Raw genomic sequence first — 25,162 nt, 5'->3', positions numbered from 1 at the left:
TAAAATGCACCAAGTACTCTGTGAAGTGGTTGGTGAATGAGTAGATAGCATTGAGAGGAGTTTCGGTCATAATAAAATGTACCACTATACTTTATAAAGTCATTGCTTTCAGGAAGGGCATCTTGCCATAATGCCATACTAAAATAAAATATATGAATGAAATTTAGTCTATTGACCTGAATAAGAACTGTGATGAGCCATCCAGTCCATATTAACATGAGAAATGAAACATAAGTGATGATGACGATAACAATTAGTGTAATCAGCTGATTACCAAAGTATTTCAGGTAATTTTCAAAACACTCAAGACTTCAGAGTTTTAATAAAATATTTGTAACTTTATATTTGTCATATTATACTGTCTTTGACTATCTCTTGTTATTCCATCATGCTCTAATGAGATTGTGATTGATGTTTGCATTTATATATGCATTTATATTTAGAGACAGTCTCAAATAGTTTCATGTTTCAAAGGTTAAAGCTTATTTTTTTTATTTGATTTGGTAATTGGAACTTCCTGTAGTTGTTGTCTTTATCACATTGATTTTATTTTGAAGATTACATTTTGGTACTGCTGGCAATTATTTTGCTATAGATGCCAACATAGTATCATGGAAGGCATGGTTGTTGTTTCAAATTTATTTGGAAGCAAATCCTGTAAAATAAAATGATTTTAAAGTATATAGTTTGTAAGTGAAGTGAAATTTAATTGGAATGTGACATAAAGCTATAGGTTTGTGCCATCAGTAATCAACTTCTAATTTATTGTATTCATGTCTATTAAGATATAGTGCTGCTGTACCAAACTGGTTTACTCTAATTGTTTAATGAGTAATTGTTGAACAGTCCTATTATATTATTATTAGCTTCAGTAACTAAGTTTTATGGCATTCATTTTTTTTCTGCAATACAGAAATGTTAGAGAATTTTGGCATTGGAAAATGTTTTGTGCCTATTGCTGCTAGAGTGAAGTTTGAAAATGTGGTACATCTCATTAGATATCCTCAATTTTCATAATTTCTATAAACCGGCTTTATTATTATTATTATTATTATTATTATTATTATTATTATTATTATTATTATTATTATTATTATTATTATTATTATTATTATTATTATTATTATTATTATTATTATTATTATTATTATTATTATTATTATTATTATTATTATTATTATTATTATTATTATTATTATTATTATTATTATTATTATTATTATTATTATTATTATTATTATTATTATTATTATTATTATTATTATTATTATTATTATTATTATTATTATTATTATTATTATTATTATTATTATTATTATTATTATTATTATTATTATTATTATTATTATTATTATTATTATTATTATTATTATTATTATTATTATTATTATTATTATTATTATTATTATTATTATTATTATTATTATTATTATTATTATTATTATTATTATTATTATTATTATTATTATTATTATTATTATTATTATTATTATTATTATTATTATTATTATTATTATTATTATTATTATTATTATTATTATTATTATTATTATTATTATTATTATTATTATTATTATTATTATTATTATTATTATTATTATTATTATTATTATTATTATTATTATTATTATTATTATTATTATTATTATTATTATTATTATTATTATTATTATTATTATTATTATTATTATTATTATTATTATTATTATTATTATTATTATTATTATTATTATTATTATTATTATTATTATTATTATTATTATTATTATTATTATTATTATTATTCTTCTTCTTCTTCTTCTTCTTCTTCTTCTTCTTCTTCTTCTAGTTTAATCCTTCATGCTAAAGTTGTATTCTTGATAATATATAACTAGGGCTTTTATCTCTTCATGGTCAACTACGTATTGTCTATACTTAAGTCAGCTTATTGGATGTTCTTCTCTTGAACAATTAATTTTATGAATAAGTAAGGAATTATTGACATTTTTTTTTCTTTTTGTTTTGAATCAGTAGTGGTTGGGATGTCTGAGAAGGTAAAGTGTCAGACTAAATTCTTTTAATGAAACCTGGTCTTGTCAGATATTTTCTTTATATATTGGTCTGTAAGAACAGTTCTTGCTAATCCAAGTGCATTTGCTGATGGGGTGGTTACAGATTTTAACGGGAACTCTATACATTTCAACTATTTATCTACATTTTGCAGTAGCAGCAATGTGTGGATTAAATGTGTTGCAATATTTTGTTTAGTCTCTTTACTTTCTGAATTAAAATTCTGTCAACTTAACTTTACCTTTCATCTTTCCAGCTTCAACAAATAATTAGCTGTAAGGTACCGTCTCTGATTCAATTAGATACACTCCTCTCCCAGATTCTGACTTCATGTTTATATCAAAAATCTTTTATTTAATTTTGAAATTATTTTATTAGATGACTTCCTCCATTGTAATGTATTTAGTCATTTTAAAAATAAACTAAGGTCATTATTTTTACAATATTTTTTTAAATATATATATTTTATGTTTACTTAAAAATGTAGCAATAAGTTTCCAAAATATATATGTTTTAACCATTATAGTGTGAAATTGCAATCACTCAGCTGAGAATCAGTAATCTGAAATAATTGGCATAACTTGTTAGAGAGACTTTATCATAGCAGCAAAGTACATTTCATGTCTATTTCAGTTTGTGATCCCAAATGTGAACCTCACCAGTATGAAAACAGCAGATGTACAGGTCCACAGAACCGAATATGTAGAGGTAATTCATGACACTCTCATGAGTGCTGACATCCCCCTGCCTGTCTCCTGGCCAATATACTTCAAACTAATGCACTTATTGACCACCTAGCATATTTAGCTCTATTTTACCTCAACCTACTTACCTGTCTAATATTTGCTATTTTTTTTGAAGCTAACTTTCTCTGTTATTAAAAATATACATATACTTACCTATTTGCTTGTAAATTTCTGGAGTTCTTTCCTCCCAATAATTCATCTTCCATCAACTTTCTTCTGCATATTTACAATAATCTTCTTCCATGCAACCCAAGACATTACTCCTTTCAGAAAATTAAAAAGCATATTGAGAAAACAAATAATTTGCTATTCCAGACTGATATTTTGCTTAAACATCGGATATTGCTTCTCTTTTCTCTGATGCACGTCAAAACTGTAAATGTCATATCAGGATTATTCTCATTAAATATTAAAAATTTTCATTTTGACTTTCGTTAATTATAATTTTTCATCATCTGATTTAATGCTATCCATTTAAAATTTTGAAATTATATTTTCTTAACTTCTTATGATTACTTTATCAGATTATATTCAAAATGATATAATGCAATTTTCAAGCTTATAAGTGATTTTCATAGTTTTGTTTATGACTGCAGGTTATGAATAATGAGTTATGTTTAAAACATTATTCTCAATCTGAATATAATTATGTCTTGTAACAATGCAATTTTATTTTAGGTATTTCACTAATATTAATTCATCAAAGAACTTATACAATTTTAGTTTTACTTTCATTAAATCCCAAAGGGAATTGATTAGTGTATCAGATTTTCTTTCATAAAAACAAGCATGAATTTTCTTTTTCTGCTTCGAAGCTGAAATTCAGATATAATGTACAAAACAGAAATATATGCAATAAATAATAAACTTATTTTCAAAGCGTATTAAAATTATGAACTGATCTTGAAATATGTAGCACCAAAATAATAAAATAATACTGAAATATGTTGCAGCAAAATGATAAATAGTGAAAGTATATGGTAGTAAAATGACATAATTTATTATGATAAAGTATATCAAAACTCTTCAACATTACTCATATGAGTTTCATGCAGTTTATAATCTCATTTAAACTTCACATTGGTATATATATTTTCTCAATATTCAAGCAAACTACCACAATCTAGATATGTATTTTCAAATACTCTATACCCTATACTCTATACACGAATGTTCATAGATTATCAATATTAGCCTTGGCTTGAGTTTGTTTTCCATTTGGGGTTCTTTAGGACCTTAGGGCTCAGTGCCAAAACTAATAAATGGCTAATTTTATGCTAATGCATTTTAAGTCATTTCTGTGCTTGATTCTTTATTAGCAAATCTATTAAACTTATACAGTATATTTCTTAGTATGGGGAATCCTTATATATTAAGGCAACCCTATGGAAAATTTACCTTTTAATAGAAAATGATTCGAGGATTTGGTATAATTAAGGTCTTGAGAAGAAATCCCTTATCGTTTTTTTTTTTTTTTTTTGACATCTGATAGGTCTAGCATTTTCCAGACTTTCCAAAGATAGTTTTACAATTTGTTTAATCACTTCTAAAATTTAAGTTTATGAAAAATATTAATAAAGATACATAATATATTTAATGTAGAGAGTTTCCTAAGGCATGGAATATATTTTGTATGTTCTTCATGAGTAAAATGTTGGAAAATACTAGTTTCTGCCATTGCCTACTGAAACTTATTTGAGGTTATCTGAAGTTTTAGAATTTTATTCTATATAACATTCATGTTCATTAATACTGGGTCTCTTATATCAGTTTTTGTTCAGTTACATGAATGGCTAAATGTTATGTGATTAATCATGTTACTTCAGCTGTTTTTTAGCTTCGTTTGTTGAAAACATTGATTTCTTTGTTGAAAAATGTCTGCTTCAACAAGACTTAAAGTATTGAGAAATTATTTTCAATAGGTTTACTTGAAAATATCAGAGAAAACTGTTACTTTGATACTAACCACTTGCTGTGACTTACAATGTATGTTTTGAAGAAGTAATGTGTAGTGTTGTATTTTTCATTTCATCAGATAAATTACTGTATCATACATTATTATAAAACTTGAACACCTCAAATCCTAGAATATTGTCATTTGTATTCATAGATTATTAAGTTAATATTAGCCAACTGAATTAAATGATTGTAAATAGTACTGAATGAAAAAATAGTAAGGGAAATTTTAAATGTGTTTAATCTAGAGATTCTAATTTTCAATAATTTCATTTGAAAGTTAATCTTATGCAAACATTATAAATTTATTTTACTTCAGTACTTTTATAGCATCATCAGTAAATATTTAAACCTGGATTTAAATTTAATCATCTAAAAACAAAGAAAAATAGTTCTTATTGCATTGAAAATGTCAATTCTGATGCCTTGTTCTATATTATAATTTTGATGTGCTTCAAGTATACTGAATACTTTTTATTTGAATGAATATTTTTAATTGCATGGGTTATAATTCTCCATAACTTTTCTCAATGGTTATTATTCATTTTAAAACATCTTATACACTAATCTTACCTTTCCTAACTCCTTTTTGCTATTTATTACAGATGATTTTTGAGATAAACATTGTTTATCTAAAATTCTTCAAGTATTCTTTAGAATTAAAAGCACATTTCAGTATAGGATCCTTTCACATTTATGTTTTGAATTTTCTCTGATGATAATAAAAGCATATTTTTCATAGAACCAAATATTTATATTTTACATAATTTCTCTTATATAAATTATCCATGAAATCTCCTAAAGTCTAATTTAAAGTTCTGTCAGCAAACTATTCAACTTATAATTTAATTACATATATATGATAGCACTTGTAGAAGGAAGGGAGGTGGAGCTGGTTTACATAATAGCATAAAAGATTGCCTATTTCACTGGCATTTAACTTCTTTTAACTCAGAGTACTGGTGCTCACTATAATTGATCAGTTATTTGTTAGCTTAAACTGCTGAGCTCAAATACTTTCAGAAACGATTTTGCCATGTTGATTTACCTCCTGAGAGCAATTAATATGTTGTGCACACTGAACATACATTACAAAAAAAAAAAGAAAAAGTTGCTGGCTTCACAGTTCACAATGAAATACATATAAATTTTTAAAAATTAGAACTTTGAAGAAATCTTATTGTATATCGTTTGGAAACCAAATAATAATTAGTGAAACTATTTTTATGGTAAGCATCTATAAAAAGAAAGTCATTATTTTGAATTTTTTTAACAATTGTTAATCACTAATTGAGAAATTATGTAAAACATCTCTAATTTCAGATTTGTTATGTAGCACCAGAAAATTTTTGAATTGCGCAATTTTTGTACTAATATTTTCTCTCCCCCCATCTCTTTCTCTGTCTTACATACACACGTGTGTGTGTGTGTGTGTGTGTGTAATAAAAAGAGACAAATAGAGCTTAAATTTGCAGCAATTGTTTCATTAAAAATCGTTATTTAATTTGATCATAATAGATTGCATCATAGATTACATAGATTTCCAAAACTCATCAGGGTAACTTAAATATAGTGAAATATAACTATTGGAATTCCAATACTGGAATACTAGTTCACTATATTTAAATGAGCTTGATGAGTTTTGGAGACATGCATAATGTATGATGCAATCTATTATGACTATATTAAATAAAGATTTCTTATGAAACAATAGTTGCAAATTCAAACTCCATCTGTTTTTATAATATTTCTGCTATACTATGAATTCACCCACCAATCGGCTCATCCGTAAATAACTGGAACTGAAAATTACCCAAGAGTAGCATCCAGTTCTGCATAATTTGTACTCATGACATTGGACTTTATACTGTCTGCTCTGTGTGATTCTTCTAATCACTTGTGGGTATTTTATATGTCAGTGTTGGTTCCTAATAAATCCTTTTTAACTGAATATATATATATAATGAGCAAGATAGCTAGTTCTAAAATCTCTAAACAAGATATATGTAGTTACAATACTAGACAGTAATGTTTTTTTGCCACTATGACATGGTTGTTCTATAAAGAACTATATTACTACATTTTTACCCCAGGAAAACATCTTTTTCAGCTGGTCAACAACAACGTGTGTCCGATATATTGTGAGTAAGGGAAGAAATCACTCCCCTCCAATCTTGCCAAGCTGAAGGGGAGTGAACCACTCCCTTACTCACAATATATCGGATACAGGTTGTGTGTCACTGATCAGCTGGAAAAGCTTTTTTCCTGGGGTTAAAATTTAGTAACATAGTTCTTTATTGAACAGCCATGTTATAGTGGCAAAAGAATCTTACCTTTATTTATATATATATATATATATATATATATATATGTATGTATGTATGTATGTATGTATATAAACTGATTGGCATTAGGAAGGGTATCCACCTGTGGAAACCATGCTGTAACAGGCCTTGCTGGTGTTGGTGCCACATAAAAAGCAACCTATCTACTCTGCAAAGTAGTTGGTATTAGGAAGAGTATCAAGCTGTAAAAAACCATATCAAAACAAACATAGGAGCTTGAAGCACTCCTCTGGCTTGTCAACTCCTGCACAAACTGTGCAACCCATGTCAACATGGAAGACAGGCATTAAATAATGATGATGATGATATATATATATGTATATACATATATATATATATATATCATCATCATCATCATCATTGTCGTTTAACGTCCGCTTTCCATGCTAGCATGGGTTGAACGATTTGACTGAGGACTGGCAAGCCAGCAGTCTGCACCAGGCTCCAATCTGATCTGGCAGAGTTTCTACAGCTGGATGCCCTTCCTAACGCCAACCACTCCGAGAGTGTAGTGGGTGTTTTTACGTGTCACCGGCACGAGGGTCAGTCACACGGTACTGGCAATGACCACGCTCAAAAAGGTATTTTTTACGTGCCACCTGCATGGGAGCCAGTCCAGCAGCACTGGCAACGATCTCGCTCGAATGATTTTCTAATGTGCCACCAGCACAAGTGCTAGAAGGCGTCGCTGGTAACAATTCTGCTCAAATCGTGCTATTTACAGGCCACTAGCACGGAAGCCAGACAGCTGCTCTGGCAATGAACATGCTCAGACAGTGCTGTTAGTGCTCCACTGGCACAGGTGCCAGTCATCAAGTATGGTTCAATTACGATTTCAATTTCATTTGCCCCAACAGGTCTTCGCAAGTAGAAGGCGCGGACATGGCTATGTGGTTAGGAAGCTTGCTTCCCAGCTACATGGCTTCAGGTTCTGTCGCACTGTGTGGCACCTTGGGCAAAAGTCTTCTGCTATAGCCCTGGGCCGACCGAAGCTTTGTGATTGAATTTGTTAGGCAGAAGTTACTGCCGCGTGTGTATATGTCTGTGTATGTGTGTATGTGCTTGTGCCTCTCCGAAAGAGAGAGAGGGATATACATACATACATACATACATACATACATACATATATATATATATATATATATATATATATATATATATATATATATATATTATTTTGAAGCACTTTTAAGGGTGTTAGCTGAGTAATTATTGTTGATGCTACACTTATACTGAGAGATTAAGTAGTTGAACATGTTGATAGGCAACACTTAGAGTTTCAGTCAACTTGATATTCACAAATGCTCAGAAACACAAAGTTAGTAACTCTCATCAAGGACAGGAGAGACAAGATCAAGAAAATAAGAATTAATTTATCATAGTTCATTTACATGCTCAGAGGAAAGAAAATAGAATCTTTGTTTGCAATCAAGGAGCAGCTATTGACAAATTTTCAATCTATTAGAGTTCATCAGCATTATATAGTCTACTCTAGTCTGCTTGAATTTCGTATAGAGAGAAGAGTTAATAATAATTGTTATCCTGTTCAACTTGTTTATTTAAAAATAATGTTAAGTGAAGGAAATATCTGAAATGGTTTAATGGCATGAATTTGAATTAGTTGACTGAAGCAGTGAATGCCATATGCAATAAAGTTTTCATTTGAAATTTCAATCAAATTTAGAGAAAACAAGCATAACCTAACAGCATTTCTGAGAAGTGAGGAGATAATTTTGAGAAATCAAATATCGCTCAAAGTTGATTTCCATCCTTTGTTTGCTAGCATTTTTGTATATTTTTCTTTTCATATGGTTTTCAGTACTTTCTGTCCTGATTTAATTATCCAAATTCATATCTTTAACCATTTGATTATGCAATTTAACAGACCAAGCAATATTTTTGCCTCTTTTTAAATTAAAAATTTTTGTGAACTGATCAAGCAGTCTTTAGTATGGCCTGGTGGTTAGGGTGTTGCATTTAAAGTCAAGAGATCATGGTTTCAATTCCTAGATCAGGTGATATGTTGCGTTCTTGAGCAAATCACATAATTTCACATTGCCCTGCAATCATTTCAACACCTGACACATGATACACCATGCATTTGTTCAGAAAACGTTGATTTGATGGAGGGAGTGAGCTAATGTATAGCGCATACATTTGATCACTATAAACAAATCATTTGTGCTGATCATTTGGCAAAAGCTGAACACTCATATGTCGTCTTTGATGGGAAAGTCCATCATCTATCACTGATGAAGTTTGACTAATTGAATAAAATCCATTGTAGTCCACTGCTTGCAAACATAGGCCAAACTTACATTCCCCTAAAATTATAAGTTTATTGTGAGAAATTAAATTTCAATTTCCTGCAATTATCTTCATTTGAATTTTTTTAATCAACAGCAGCATTCATCCTATTTTTCTGGACTGCCATGTTAGTTTGGCGATAACTGTTAATACCCAATACTGCTGCCGTTGTCTCCTTTAGAGAGATTTAGAAATAATATTTTTATTTTTGAAAACGAGTAGATGTGTTCCACTGAATATATATAAACCTTCAAACAGACAGTCAACAGCAACACCTGCTGCATTCAACTACTTCACATTGATAAGAGAAAAATACCCCAAAACTGGTCTGTGGATGTTTGAACCAGCATGGGCAAGCTGATGAATGCCCCTGTTCAGAGGTTGTAATGGACACAGGTTTGTGTGTCACATAGCTAGCTAGAGGCGATGGCCTCTTGGAGTTAATCAATGGCAGCATTTGTCCTATTTTTCTGGACTGCCATGTTAGCTTAGCGATGACTATTAATAATTTTTTTTTATTATTTTATTTTATTGGGAATTGCTAACAGTTGCTACTCAAGAAAGAAGTTTCAGTTAAATGGAAATAGAGTAAATTCAAATGTCACCTCTTAACTTACCTAGCAAAATTCATGTTAATCTATTTGAATTATTTCCTTTACTTCATATTACTATTAGTTATGCATGCTTATATATATATATATATATATATATATATATATATATATATAGTCACATTACATCTTATTACAGTTTTAGCACTTTCTTTCAAATCTTGTCACTTGCCAAACAAATACAACTTTAGGCAAGACAAAGCATATTGACTAAATTATTGAAAGCATACATTTAGAAAAGAAGACATGTTAAGCAATATTTTAGCTAAAACATCTTTTGAACTCCGTTTTCACAATTTTATTTTATCCCTAAAATATCAGATATTTAAATATTTTATCCATTAATAATATTCCCTTTTAAAATATGTTTCATTCATTAACTGTTATGATTATTAGAGAGTTGAAATAATTAATTCAATGTATTATATTTAATAGTTATATCATATTAGTCATGATTAATATTCATCTTAAATATTTTCTAAAAATTAAACTTTGAGCTGTCTTGCTATATAGTTTTGTGTATACCTTCTAAATAGACATAGCTCCTTTATCACAAACATTAGTTTCTTACATAAATATACTAAATACATCATACATTTTGAAACTGTTTGTATGTAATTTAGGCCATTATTCTTAGAATCCAATGGCTTGTTGGAATACCACAGCAAGCAAATGAAATATTTATTGATTATGCAGTACTTATCCTGATTACAGAAGCTATTTTGTACCTAAACATAGTTCATAGTTATAGCAAGAATTAAGTGAATGGCTTATAATACACTTGCATCAAATATGTATGATTTCTTAACTAATACTTCACTATGACCTGGAAAAAATTCATTTTTTTTTTATGGAATATGATTTGTTAACAGATTTATTGAATAGAAATTGAATTTTCTTGGATCATCAAAATAAGAAAAATAAGTCAGTCCATGTACAAAAAGTATTTTTTCAGGTGATTCTGAAAATGTGACTAATAATCATATTATGGAACAAAAAAAAAATATAAATAGAAAGCTCCTGAATGTAGTAGATCTCAGGAACAATAGTATTTGCATTGATAATGATTTGTAGATTTTATGTTTAATATTTAGTATTAAACATATTAGCTAAAATTATGCATTCTATACATTATATTTATTTTATATTATCTTGAATTACAATACTCTAAAATTACAAAAATTCATCTTCAAATTTTATTCAAATTACGATGGAAAAGATGAATTTGAGTAAAATGATGTAAAAGAATACCCCCACCCCCACCCTTAGGTATATCAGTTATTTAAGAAAACATGATACCCGGTAGTAACATTGATTACTCATGTGCATTGTCTAACTATAAGAAATATGTTTTCATTTTTATTATTTGTAACCAAGATTAAGATTTAGAATTCAACAAAAAGAATTTTTTTAAATATAACTCTGAATTTCAATAGAAATTTATGAATTTTCTGTTATATGTTATCTATATTTTCGTGTTTCTACTTACTTTTACTGTGAATCATTATTGGTTCTGCATTTAAAATTTAACTATGCTAACTTCATTGCTTAATTTCAGATTCTAATAAAGTGTATTTCTTTTAGATGATTGAGAATTGGATATTGAGTCCTTCAGAAGATTTTCTTTTTATAAATTTTTCTATATACTGCAGCATATTTGGTCAATGTAAAAAATTTTAAATATACATTACAATGTGAATATTACGTTAATTTTTGTTTGCATGACATTCCAAAACACTGATTTTTCTTACTGAGTTACTCTAGACGATTGGATATGCATACTATTTATCAATTAATTATGTCTATCATATTAAAAAGATAGGAAATATTAATGAGAACGTATTTTAGTGGGTGTACCTTTTTCATATTGGAATGATGGTAATGATAATGTTCTATTACCTTATCTGAAGTTTCTCAGTTAATTACTCCTTGATTCTGTTTTGAAGGATTCACTGTTTCCATAAGCAAATTCTGAAGAAAAAAGGGAAACTATCTTCATTATTTTTGTTTTTCGAAATCCAATAAAACTTTTTTTTCTATTCTAGGTGGTGATTGATAGATTTATGACTATGATCATATCTAAAAGTTTTAAATTTTTCTGTTTCAAATATAATTGTTCTAATTGATGTATAAATTACATTTAATTTTTCCTCATTTGAAAGTATTACCTCATTCTTTTGTTATTAATGTATTATTATCTAATCTATTTTATATGTGTTGCACATGAACACAGCTAACCACTGAGAGGGGGAAATTATTGATATTAATGACATTTATCTATGTGAATTAAAATTACTATTTTACAGTTAAATATTGATTTTATTTTAATATTTTGCTTCTATAAACAAATTATAAAATGTGTGTGCATGTGTATTGAAATTTATTTATCACTGCACACACATTCTTAAGATTAGTTATAAACTGAGCGAAATAGAACTCAAAACAAAGCAGGATATCTACTACACTTATAGTCAAAAAGTTATATCATAGACTTGAGGGTTTAACTCTTGACTGTTCGGTCATTGATGCAGCTTCTTGACTATATATGTGTGTGTTTGTTTGCCTCTGCTAAATATTAATAACATATCTATCTATCTATCTATCTATGTATATATATATATATATATATATATATATATATATATATATATATATATATAATCGTTTTGAGTTCTATTTTTCCTGTTTGCACTGCCAAATGTATATATGTATATATATACATCTATATGCATTTGTGTATGTGTTTATCAATATATATATATATATATATATATATATATATATATATATATATACTGAAACTATATCATCATCATCATTGTTTAACATCCAGCATGGAAAGCGGACGTTAAACAACGATGATGATGATATAATTTCAGTAGGGTATATAATACCACTTGCTAAAATCAGAGCCAAGGCTCCAAAACCATCAGAAAATCACGATAAAGATACATAGAGTGAGAGAGAGAGAGAGAGATAGAGAGAGAGATAGAGAGAGAGAGAGAATATATTGATACTGGTATCAATATATTCTACGTATATTTTAACTCTTAAAAGTCTTGTAGCTCTTTATATAAATCTACTAATGCTGTTGGATGGCATTTCCTAAAGCCGACGATGATGATGATATTATAATTATCGGTATACATTGTGATTGGGAATTTAAGTAGTTGTTATTGAGTTTACTTGTTTTGTCACATTCTAGGTAGGTTGAATTCAGGTAAGTTGATTGCACATAGGTGTTTACACATATATTTACAAGTTATCAGTCCCTGGGTATCAGTTTTCTGTCTCAAAGCTGAATTAGAAGTCCAGTTAATCTCTGTAACTTGGAAACTGCATAACTGCTTTCAGAAAATGCTATTCTCAGATATATGCTCATTTCTTCCATTTAAAGTTTTCGTTTGAGCCAAGAAATAACTGTTATTTTCTCATATTAGAATAATTACCTTCTTCTCGTAAACCACCTTACTATACTGAAACCTTGCATTTAAAATATATCAGTAAATTGTCTTTTATCCTTGCCATAATAAAGCTTAGATGCAATATTGACTGTGTGATAACTCCATACTTGCTCATAGTCTATAAACTCAAGTAATATTTTGGTAGACAGTGTGTACAGATGTCACTGAAATGTCACTCTAATCATTCTCTGTAGATCCAAGCCTTCTTTCTCTAATTGATGCATCAATAGATAAGACATACAACATTAATAAATAATGTCACTGAGTTCTAACTTATTGCTTGAAGGGAGAAAAATCCATAAATTTAGTTGATAAAATGCATAAAGAAATAAATGTATATGGAGCAAACAGTAAGTCTTTTGACAGAATGTTATTTATAAATAATTTTGTTTCTCCCACAGAAGTGTACTTTGTTCCACTTTTCAACAACACTGTTTGAATTTCAGTTCCATGTGGTTCAGGACTCAGTGATAATTGTGGTTACTTGCAATATAAGACTTAAAAAGTTAAATCATTAATTTGTTGTTCAAAAATGTTTGAAAAGTACTTTATTTCAATCTATGCTTACGAACTTACAAGTTTATTAACTATAATAATTAATAGGCTTAGAATATTTTCATTGAAAATACTAAATGCAAATACATAGTTTCTTTTTTTAAATTCAACAGAGAAATTTCTTAAATGACAGTTATACCTTTTTTAAAACATAAAACATAAACAAATAACTTTTTAAATGAAAAGAATCTTTTTTTTTTTTTTTTTTCCTCAGAAAGCTAAATAAAAATCTTAAATAAAAAGTACATGTAAAATTATTTTTTACTTTAAAAAATAGATTTTTGTCAAACAAAGACTATGCAATGAACTCTCTGCATGGCTTAATCTCAGTTTTGTAAGATATAATCTGTCTGCAGTAAAAGCTGTCTCTCTAAACTTGTAGATGTAATGGAGAGTAAGTTTTCTGTTCTTTTAAATAATGTTTCAAAACACTTTAATTCTTTGTTGGCCTCAAAAGAAGTAAGAAGATTCATTAACAAATGGATAGTACCGCTATTGCTTTCAAATATTCTGCAATCAGAAGATGGTCACTTTGAAATTGTTGTTCTTTAACTTCTAATTTTGTCAGATGTTTATAGAAACCAGAATTAGATGTTTCTTCATTAGCGTTTTGAATTTCATGCTTACCGTATATTTCAGTCTATAAGACGACCTACAGATAAGACGACCCAAGAATCCGAATAAATGTTCATGACTTTAGCTAATATCTGAGGTATAAGACAACCTTTTAAATACGAAACTCGCATAAGTTTAAGGATAGCCTAAGCAACAGTGTAAAAGTTACCATATCATATAAAATACCAAGTATTAATTAAAGACGATGTTATTAGAAATGTTATTTTACTTACCATATTCTTGAAAGTTAAGACATGAAACAGTATATAAGTATTAACATAAATTTGTATAAGATGATGAAACAGATTCTTTCTTTAATACTGTTGATTGTAATGTCGTAAACAAAGGCGTGTTCATGCAGCTGAACTATTTGAAATGACTGATGAGCTCATTGTATCAACAAGCAGCTTTCTTCTGTTTAACCCTTGGCATTTAAACTGGCCATTTCTTGCAAAAATATTCTACCTGTTTTGTCATCAGATCAGACAGTCTCGACCTCTCACACCTACCCTACAATGCTATTTTAAAAATAAACAACCACCTGATCGAAATCTCAAAGCTATGGGATAATTCACGAACAATTCAAAACAATGTGAATTAATAAGCATTACGTTTGACAGAATAATCTGAATGCTAAAGAGTTAAGGCGCTTCAACTACAGTGGTAGTTTTCACTTCTTTTTCTCTCTGATTCACTTTGTTCTTGACCAGATACAACCAGATACAATTCTTTAAATATTTTTTATGCTCAACTTACCCATGGAGCCACCAAAAAAAATGAAGAAAATACAAAGCAAGTTTTAAATTGAAAGTTATTGAACTTGCCAAGGTATCTAACAACTGTGCTTCAGTGAGAACATTTGATATGACTGAGATGGTAAGAGATTGGAGAAAGAATAAAGATAATAAAGGATCATGCGAAAACTGAAATGTGCAATGAGAAGAGGAAGCACTCGTTGGGCAGAGTTGGAAGATCATGTTTGCAAGTGCGTACCTGAACTGAGACCGGATGGATACATAGTAACACAAAATAAAATAAGATCATATGCATTAAAATGGGCAAAAGCCAATCAAGACGAAAGCCAGAACTTTAAAGCAACAGTAGGCTGGTGCAGTCGTTTCATGAATAGAAAGAATCTTGTGATACAACAAAATTATGAAAATTGCTCAAAAGCTACCAAGAGACCTTGACTATAAATTTACCAATTTTCATTGCTTTATTATTGGGATGGGTAAAGACATCAGTTTCCTATGTCATGTGTTGGAAACATCGATGAGACCCCATTAAACTTTGACATGATGAGTGACAGAATGGTTGGCATGAAAGACACAAAAACCATGCATGTTAGAGCCATGGGTCAAGAAAAGACAAGGTTTACAGCCGTGTTATCATACATAGCTAAGGGAATGAAACTGAAACCCATGATAATTTTTAAGTGGAAAACTAAGCCTAAAATAAATTTTCCTTCTGGAGTATTTGTTCATTTTTATGAAAAAGGATGAATGAATGAAAATGGTGTAAAATTGTGGATAGAAAATATTTGGAGTAGACATCCAGGTTGGATAACAAAAGGAAAGAAATCTATTGGTTTGGGATATGTTTTGTAGCCACATAACAGAGAACACTAAAGCCAGATTATCATGAAATAATACTGATATTGCAGTTATACCTGGTGGTCTGATTCCTTACTGCAGCCACTAGACGTCAGTCTAAACAAACCATTTAAAGACAATGTGAGAGAGGAATGGAGCAATTGGATGCTGCGTGGAGAGAAATATTTTACAAAAGGCAGAGCTGTGTGTGCTGCTTCATTGGATGTTTTGTGTGAGTTTGTTATAAAGGCATGGGGAAGCGTGAAGAAAGAAAGTATAGTGAAATCATTCAAAAAATGTGTTATCTCTAATGCTATATAGGAGTGAAGATGAAACCGAAGTCAACTCACCAGATTCTAAATGGGACACTTATGAAACTGTAAATGACGATTTGCTTGACGAACTTTTGGGGTCAGCTGATGATGATTGTAGCAATTATGAAGGATTAAATGTTTGAAACATACCTAAATAACAATGTGCATGTAGAATGTTTAATTTTTTTTGTATTATTTTTATTAAGATTGAAAATCTTAGTGAAACGTGTTTTGTAATACTTTTTATTAAAATTCGTAATCTTAGTGAGAAATAGGTTTTCTGTGGATTGTAGATTTTTAGGTAATGGCAGTTCTGTTACATTATTAGTGTTGTATATTAATGTGAATTGTTTTAAATACAAGTACTTACATCAGTAGTTACTGCACAGAAGCTGTCGTCGGTATTAAATTAAGGTTAGGCCTGGTTTTCTGTGCAAATACTCCACAAAATGGAAAGTTCACTTTTTGTTATTGTTATGTAAGAGAACCCTCAATTTTGGTGTGATTTTTGTGCTCTAAAAGGTTGTCTTATACACCAAAATATATGGTAGTTAATTCTCTACCTTCAGAAAATTCTCTCTGCCATTTTCTTGAACACATTACAAAAACGAAGTTGATCTTTCAAAAATTTGTATCACAAAGATGTTTAAATCATTAAAATATCGATATGCCTTCTTGAAGAATAATGAGTATTCAAGCTTTCCTTTTGTGACATTGCTGAAAGAGAATTCTCGTCAGCATATGTCCATCTTCAGACTTCTGCTGTCAAGAGCATTTCTATAAATGTCTCAAATGTATGAAATACAATGCAAGAGTGTTTCCAAACTTCTCTTTCTTTTAAACTAATTGTCTCTGTGGATTGAATTACTCTTGATGCCTTTGAGATACATAATGTTTCGATTTTATAAATCTATCATATTTAAAAGGTTATTCCTGTCTGTTTTAATAGTCCAGATTGAGTTTAACTTCTTTATTGTCAAATCAGTCATAAATAAAATTTTGGAGTTTCTCAAAAATCAGAAGAGATTTTAAATGTAGGGTCTTTGCATGTTGGTAAGTTTAAGAGGGGAGCATAATTATGTTAAGAAGAGGAAATAATGCTAATTTGTTGAACTTAACGAAACATTTGAATTGAGATGAAGGTATGTCTGAGAGTCCTTTTTCTAAAGGGAATTAAGTAGCTTCCAAGTTACTGAGATAACTGAAGCTCAAATTCAGCTCTAAGACAGAAAATTGATCCAAGGATTGAAATATATGAGGAAACATTGTTTTAAATTTGAGAACTTCACTGACCTACTGAATTTTAGAGCTGAGATTTTCACTTAATGGAGGCATCTGGACAAGTTTCTGTTATTGAACTAGAGAATCTCACTCTCTTTATTTAAATATTGTGTTTATTAAGTGATATATTACCATTGGTGTGTGACAAATGGAATGTGTAGTATTTGATACAAGCATAGTGTATTCAGACCAAAACAGTGGTCTGTTACTTTGGGGCTTTCCCAATATGTAGCTGGTTGCTCAGACTGGATAATGAGACTTAACACAGCAGTAAGAGTTGAGACTGAAGCATACAGGAGACAGATAATGAACAAGTGTTTTTGTTTCCACTAACATTTGATAAAGGCGGACTGAAACAACACATGGAGAGGGAGTGAGTGACAGTAAGAGATATTAAATGGTAAAAGTAAAGGAATTACGATTACAATGAGTGGAGTGGCAAGCATTTTGATCACAATGGAACTGCTAGTATTTGTATTAAAAACAAAAATGAGAAAGAGAACACTGCTTGTTGATTTTTATGTAGTGGGAGTTCACATGCATACAAGAACTCAAACATGCACTCACACACAAAAGTGCTATATAACTTTTGTTTAATCACTAACTAGATGATTTAAGGAAAAATGCCCTTAAACAAAATCATAAACTATATAAAGGCTTAGCTACAGTTTGGTGTCCCTTCCCCAATTTTATTTCCTCACAACTGTCTGGAAAATACATATTTCTTAATGGAATTGTGCAGCGGTACATTTTAGAGGATTAAATTATAGTTATGCTCATAAAATTTTAAAAACAAAAATTTGGAGCTAGTTTCAGATCACTCCTTTTTTTTCTCATAACTCTTTTTAAAATGCAGGTTTTTAAATATAATTCTGCAAAAATACATTTCCATGGGTGTACATTATGATTTATATTCATAAAATTCATAAGAAAAATTTAACCAGGAAAGCATTTATTTTGTTAACTTTATCATTGTAATCGTAATCTACAGTCAAGAAAATGTGTTTCTGCAAAATTTCATTAAAATAATGCATTGGAAGTGTGTTAGGAAGAAAAAAAGTAGGGAGCAGGGGAAAATGAGTTAAAACCATCCCCTAATAAATAAGGTTTAGTAATATAATCATAAACTACACCCTTGAAAATATATCTGCAAAGTGTAATTATAACTTATGCTTAGTAGAAAAAGTTAAGAAGAAAATCAAGTGGTGGTAGGAAAATATATTTAGAATATATATATATATATATATATATATATATATGTATACATGTCTCTTAAAGGATAGAGCTCAAAATCAATGCATTGAAGATACTTTATTGCAGCAACAATTATAATAACAGAAACAACCACAATAAGCCAAACCTGTGCACATTTCAATAGGGTATCCCGGAAAAATAAACCACATCATAAGATGTCTCGTAAAATATTGTAACAAATTACAACATATTACAAATTTCTGGATACTCCATCTCATCAGGGTCGCATTATTGCCATCACCAATACTATTATTAGCAAAACACACACATCATCCAAGAGGGTGAAAGAATAATCAACGGCACACCACCTACCATCGTTATTTTCTTACAGAATGTAAACAAACCACAATACTATTATTAGCAAAACACACACATCATCCAAGAGGGTGAAAGAATAATCAACGGCACACCACCTACCATCGTTATTTTCTTACAGAATGTAAACAAACCAGTCAACTGGTTTGTTTACATTCTGTAAGAAAATAACGATGGTAGGTGGTGTGCCGTCGATTATTCTTTCACCCTCTTGGATGATGTGTGTGTTTTGCTAATAATAGTATTGGTGATGGCAATAATGCGACCCTGATGAGATGGAGTATCCAGAAATTTGTAATATGTTGTAATTTGTTACAATATTTTACGAGACATCTTATGATGTGGTTTATTTTTCCGGGATACCCTATTGAAATGTGCACAGGTTTGGCTTATTGTGGTTGTTTCTGTTATTATAATTGTTGCTGCAATAAAGTATCTTCAATGCATTGATTTTGAGCTCTATCCTTTAAGAGACATGTATACATATATATATACAAAAACTCAACTGTGAGTTTTTGGCTAAGACTGTTAACAGATACTATATATTTTGTAAAATTTGTTTTATAAAAGTATATATTTAATATATATATATATATATATATATATATATATATATATATATATACATGCATATATTTGGGTAATATGTTTTATGTGTATATTTCTGTGTGTGTGTACACATATATGTATTAAAAACAAAAATTAGAAACAGAAGACTACTTATTGATTTTTACATGATGGGAGTTTTTTCGATTACATATAAAGTCTTTAAGTAAGATATTTAACAACCATTTCTCTCATTTACTGTCTAGAGATGGAAAAGGTTGAAAAGATGAGAAGGTGGTGCACAGGCAGGTTACCAAATGTGCACACATGCAAAGACACAAACACTTAGATATTTAGTAGCTAGTTGGCCTATACCAACAGGTTATTTTGTACACACAGAGCAGAACCCAATAAAACATCATGATTAAATTGCTGAAAAAGAGTAGGAAGTCTTCTTGGTGTGATGATGCAAACAGTGATAAAGTAATAATAATAATTCTTTTCTGATTTTGGTTTTCAAAGGGCCGGTGTATAGTCAATACCATTGATCCCAGTACTTCACCGGTACTACTCCAAAAGGATAAGAATAAAAGTTAACCATAAAAATGGTACTAATTATTTTGCTCAAGGTCTGAAATTATGGTGTATCTGTTCCTCAGAATCCTAAGAATGATGAGAGGAACACATGCACCAGATACACAAATTTAGGTTAGTTATTTGGTACTTGGCTGGTACTTTATTTTTTCAATATTAGAAGTAGGAAACACAAAATTGACCTCATTGGGGCACTCAGAGCATAAAGAGCCAGAAGAAACACAGCCAATGATAATAATAATAATACAAAATTTATAATGATGAAAATATTGATTATTATTATGCTAATAAGGTGATAACGGTAAAAAAGATAATGATTGAAATAATAACACCAAAATAAATCAGTAATAATAATAATTATAACAATAACTAATAATGGTACTGAATAATGATTATTGCAAAAAGCAAGCAATATTTATACAACAATATTAATAGGACTGGAGTCACAGTGTTGAGTGTATGTTATGAAGTGGAAGGTGTGACAGTCAAGTGTATAGTGCAAGCATGCACAGAGTATATCCTGTAGTTTCAAAGCTGTTGCAAAATTAAAGTTGTATTCTTTAGTGGAAACTCATCATATTGTATTGATTTATCTGAGAAGGCAGTTACATAGTGAAGATTCTCCAGAGAAACAGGTTGCTGGATCAGCCTAAATAAACTGCTGCACACTCTATCTTTATTGAGTACTTTTCTCTTTTGTTAATTTGCAACAGATATATATATATATTTATATATATATATATATATATATATGTGTGTGTGTGTGTGTGTGTATACTGTCAGTAAATCATAAATCCCCAAAAAGAGGCACACTCTAAGTTACAGAGCAGTAGAATATATAAAAATAGATATGGATGGTTTCACATCCATAAAGCACTTAGCTTTACAGTGTTTCTTCAGACCCTAAACACACACATACATTCACACAAACACATGTATATGTTGTAAAACCTCACCTGTTTTGAGGCAATGAAATATTTCCCCTAGTCCTTTGGTCACAAATCACATTGTGGAAGGACATGCTTTCACAGAAGATTGGAAACAACTGACATCACTTGTATGCCAGTGATGTTTATTTACTATTAGTGCATGATATCAAGACAAGGAGACAGTAACACACACACAAACACGAGGATTTTCTTTCTGTTTCCAACCAGTATGTTCATTCACAAGACTTTAGTTGATTCAGATCTATAGTTGAAGATATTTGTCCAAGGTGCTCTGTAGTGGGACTAAACCTGAAACCATGTGATGGCGAATCAAACTTACACATATGGATGCCCTTCCAAATATTAACCACTTAAGAGAATATACTGGGTTCTTTATTATTATTATTTTTTTTTTTGTGGAACCAGCATAGTGAGGTTGCTTTACAAAAGGGTGTCCCTGTAAGTGAGGGAGAATAGAAGGAACTGTGCAATGATTTAGGCAAGATGATTAGAGGAGGTTAAAAATGATGAGAGGAACAGATAAACCAATTTGGTTAAGAGAGGTTGGCAGTGGAGAGAGTAACATAGAAGCCACTATTGGGGGAGAATATACTATTGGAATATAAAAAAAGAAAAGGACTAATATTAGTGGTTAATGAAAAAGGACATTGGTAAGGGTGGAAGGGGACATCAAAGAGAGTCATTAAAAGAGATAGCCAGTGAGATGAGAGGTTGTTGAAGTAGAAGAGCAGGACTGAGAGAAAAAGAGAGGGGATGGGAATGATTGAGTGAGTGATAATCACAGGTAGTGAGAAGAGTATTATGATTGACAGGGTGCTGACTATGGACTGTTCAGTGTCTCATTTAAAATGCCAGTGAAGAAGAGGGAAAAATAAAGTGATTAGGGTTGGTTATGTGTGGCAACCATTCATAGTTTGCTAGTGCTTATATGTGATCAGGAGATAAGAGATGTGTGATGGAATGATGAGATAATTGAAGTCAATCAGTAGATGAGGAAAAGTAGGAAGGTGTTCATATATGTATGTGCATATATACTGTATATATACACACACACACACATGCTCTTTGTATACGAGTGTTAATATGTGTGCGCATGTTAACATGTGGTCCTTTTTCATACTTGTTTGACTAGACCTTACTATTGAGATATCCTGTGTAACTGACATAAAATCTATTAACGAAAATGTTCTCTTAGTTGTTGGAGCTATCTCTCTCTCTCTCTCTCTCTCTCTCTCTATATATATATATATATATATATATATATATATATACATTTTTTCTTTTTCTTTCTATTTATATTTTCCACATAAAATCTCTCACCAAATTAGATATAATTGAAACCAAGAATGGAGTTGCCTTGCGATTCATGTCTTTTTTTATTTTTATTTTTCTGCCAGTTTCTCATATTATATTGCATTTTTTCTCTTATATTTTGTGCTGTAGTTGCTTCTAACTGTTGAACCCATCTTTTTCGTTTATAAGCCAATTTTTTTCTAATGTTAAATTAACATTGTATGTTATATTTTTATTTTTTTCCTTGAGAGTATGTTGCAGCAGGCTAACAAGTGAACACCTTCCAATTGATATCCTAATTATAATACCAGTTTAAATATGTATTACTTTCTGCTTTTTTCATAATCATTCAATCAGTGTCTATAATATTTGATGTTCCTTATTAGCATATGCAATGAATATCCGTGTAAGTTTCAGGTTTTATACTTGATAATCCTAGGTGGGTTTTTTTTACCCTTTTTTTTATGAATCTTGATATTGTATGCAGCTGTTGCTTATACAATTATTTCACTGTTGTATTTTGAGCAAATTAGATCTATGATATAATTATTAGATCACATGAATTTACGTTTTTGATGGGTCAGCATCTTGAGATGAACACAATCTTTTTTCATTTATTTATATGATAAAATTTCAAGAGTCTTTCTACTTTCTTTTATGGGAATTTCAATTAGACAATGTAGAAAGGGTTGATGCTTAATTCTTATGAATTCTCATATATGTAGTGATAATTAATTATTTTTGACGTATCATAGGAAACATTTCAGAAAAGCCAAAGTATCTACAATTGCAGATTGAGACAATGTTATACAACAGCTCAATTTGATTTGAACTCTTGATCCAAGATTTGATAGTTCAAAGCATTGTCTCAAAGTGTCTTTTTTTTATTTTTGCTTTTATATTATTGCATTTTGTCTCTGCATTATGGCACTAGACATTAAACAAATTAGAATTTTGTTGATGTATGATAAAGATTCGTTTATGTAGGTTATGTTTATTATTGTCAATAGATTTAATTGGTTAATTAAATTATTACATTACAGGGAAATAACTCCTAATGGAGGTCAATTATTTCCCTTGAATTTTTTTTATTTTTTCTCTTAATTAATTTGATTTCTTGTATATTTTAGAGAATAAAATTTAGTTCAATTTTTACTATTTTTCACTTTATGTAACAAATACATGAGTACTAAATTAATTGGTAGTGTACATATACAAGTGTTAGAAATGGAATTGAAAGATAAATATTAATAATAACTGCAAATGGAACTATCTAATTACTTATATGTACTATATTTCAAGATAACCAATGTGCTAAGTTGATTTTTCAAACAAACAGGTAGTGAAGATGGAACGTGAAATTTGTTTCAAAGACTGAAACAGTCGCACTTAAGATATGTAGATTTTTCTGCAGTATGATTAACTATTTAGTGAATGCGCCCCAAGGAAATTTTAAATATTTCACAGTATACCTGTGTTCTTTTTGACCATAAAATACTGAAAAATATAAGTATTATATGACTGTTATACATTATTAACTATAGAAATCTTTTTCAAGCAATTCTAACATTGCATATTTATAAACAACTTTTTGCATTAAGTTATGAAAAGAAGTCACATCTAATTAAAGTAAATAAACTTGTTTATCTTTGTTTTCTATAGATTTCTTTATACATAATTATGAATATAAAATGGTAACATAAGGTACAAGAAATGCATTTCTATAAATTGAATTTCCACACAAATATTGTATTGTTTTTCAGGTTTGCCATCTTTGATAGTGCATAGTGTGTTTCTCTGATGTCTGGAAGATTGATTAATTAGAAATAATTCATGTTTAATTTTTTATTAATTCAGCTTCTATTTTTATTTGTATAGTCTAGCTATTCTATGCTTTTAAATATATGAATAATTTGTTTCATATAAACACAATTTATAAATAATTCTGAGTTAAAATAAATTGATTTTTCTGTAAATACAAGATAGTTTTCCTTATTTTTTTAACCTCTTGTGTTTGTATTCGATATTGCTTTTAATTTTGTTAATTAATTTGAATGCTGCGTAAGTTAAGCTGTTGTGCATGACAAGCATGACTTTCTGAGGTTTGCTTGAATTATATATTATTTGTCTCATATATATATTGTTTGCTTAAATTACATATTAACATCTGCTTCATAATTTTTCTCAAATTTTGAAGTAATTTTGCTATTATTCTCTTTCTTTGTTTTGTTATTATGATATTTATTAATACTGATTGGTGTAATATACTTGTTTTTAAAACTAAATGAAACACTATGTCATATAAATCTAGTAGTGCATCACAAGAGACGTTCAATTGTTGATTTCCTGTTTTCATTTGAAAGTGTAAAATTAAA

The 25,162-nt window shown here is 29.4% G+C and overlaps 1 protein-coding gene across 1 annotated transcript in view; it reads left to right on the top strand.

The window, feature by feature from the left end:
• Positions 1-25,162, top strand: part of LOC106875217 (uncharacterized) — a 242,286-nt gene that overhangs the window by 108,712 nt on the left and 108,412 nt on the right. Inside the window, exon 7 of the mRNA XM_089348365.1 lies at positions 2,638-2,757. Coding sequence (XP_089204491.1) covers positions 2,638-2,757 — 120 coding nt within the window. The remainder of the gene's footprint in view (positions 1-2,637; positions 2,758-25,162) is intronic.

This window comes from Octopus bimaculoides, chromosome 3 (assembly GCF_046866305.1).
Source record: "Octopus bimaculoides isolate indiv1 chromosome 3, ASM4686630v1, whole genome shotgun sequence".
NCBI lineage: Eukaryota > Metazoa > Mollusca > Cephalopoda > Octopoda > Octopodidae > Octopus > Octopus bimaculoides.
Note: the sequence above shows the minus strand (reverse complement) of the source record. Positions and strands in the feature narration are given on the sequence as shown.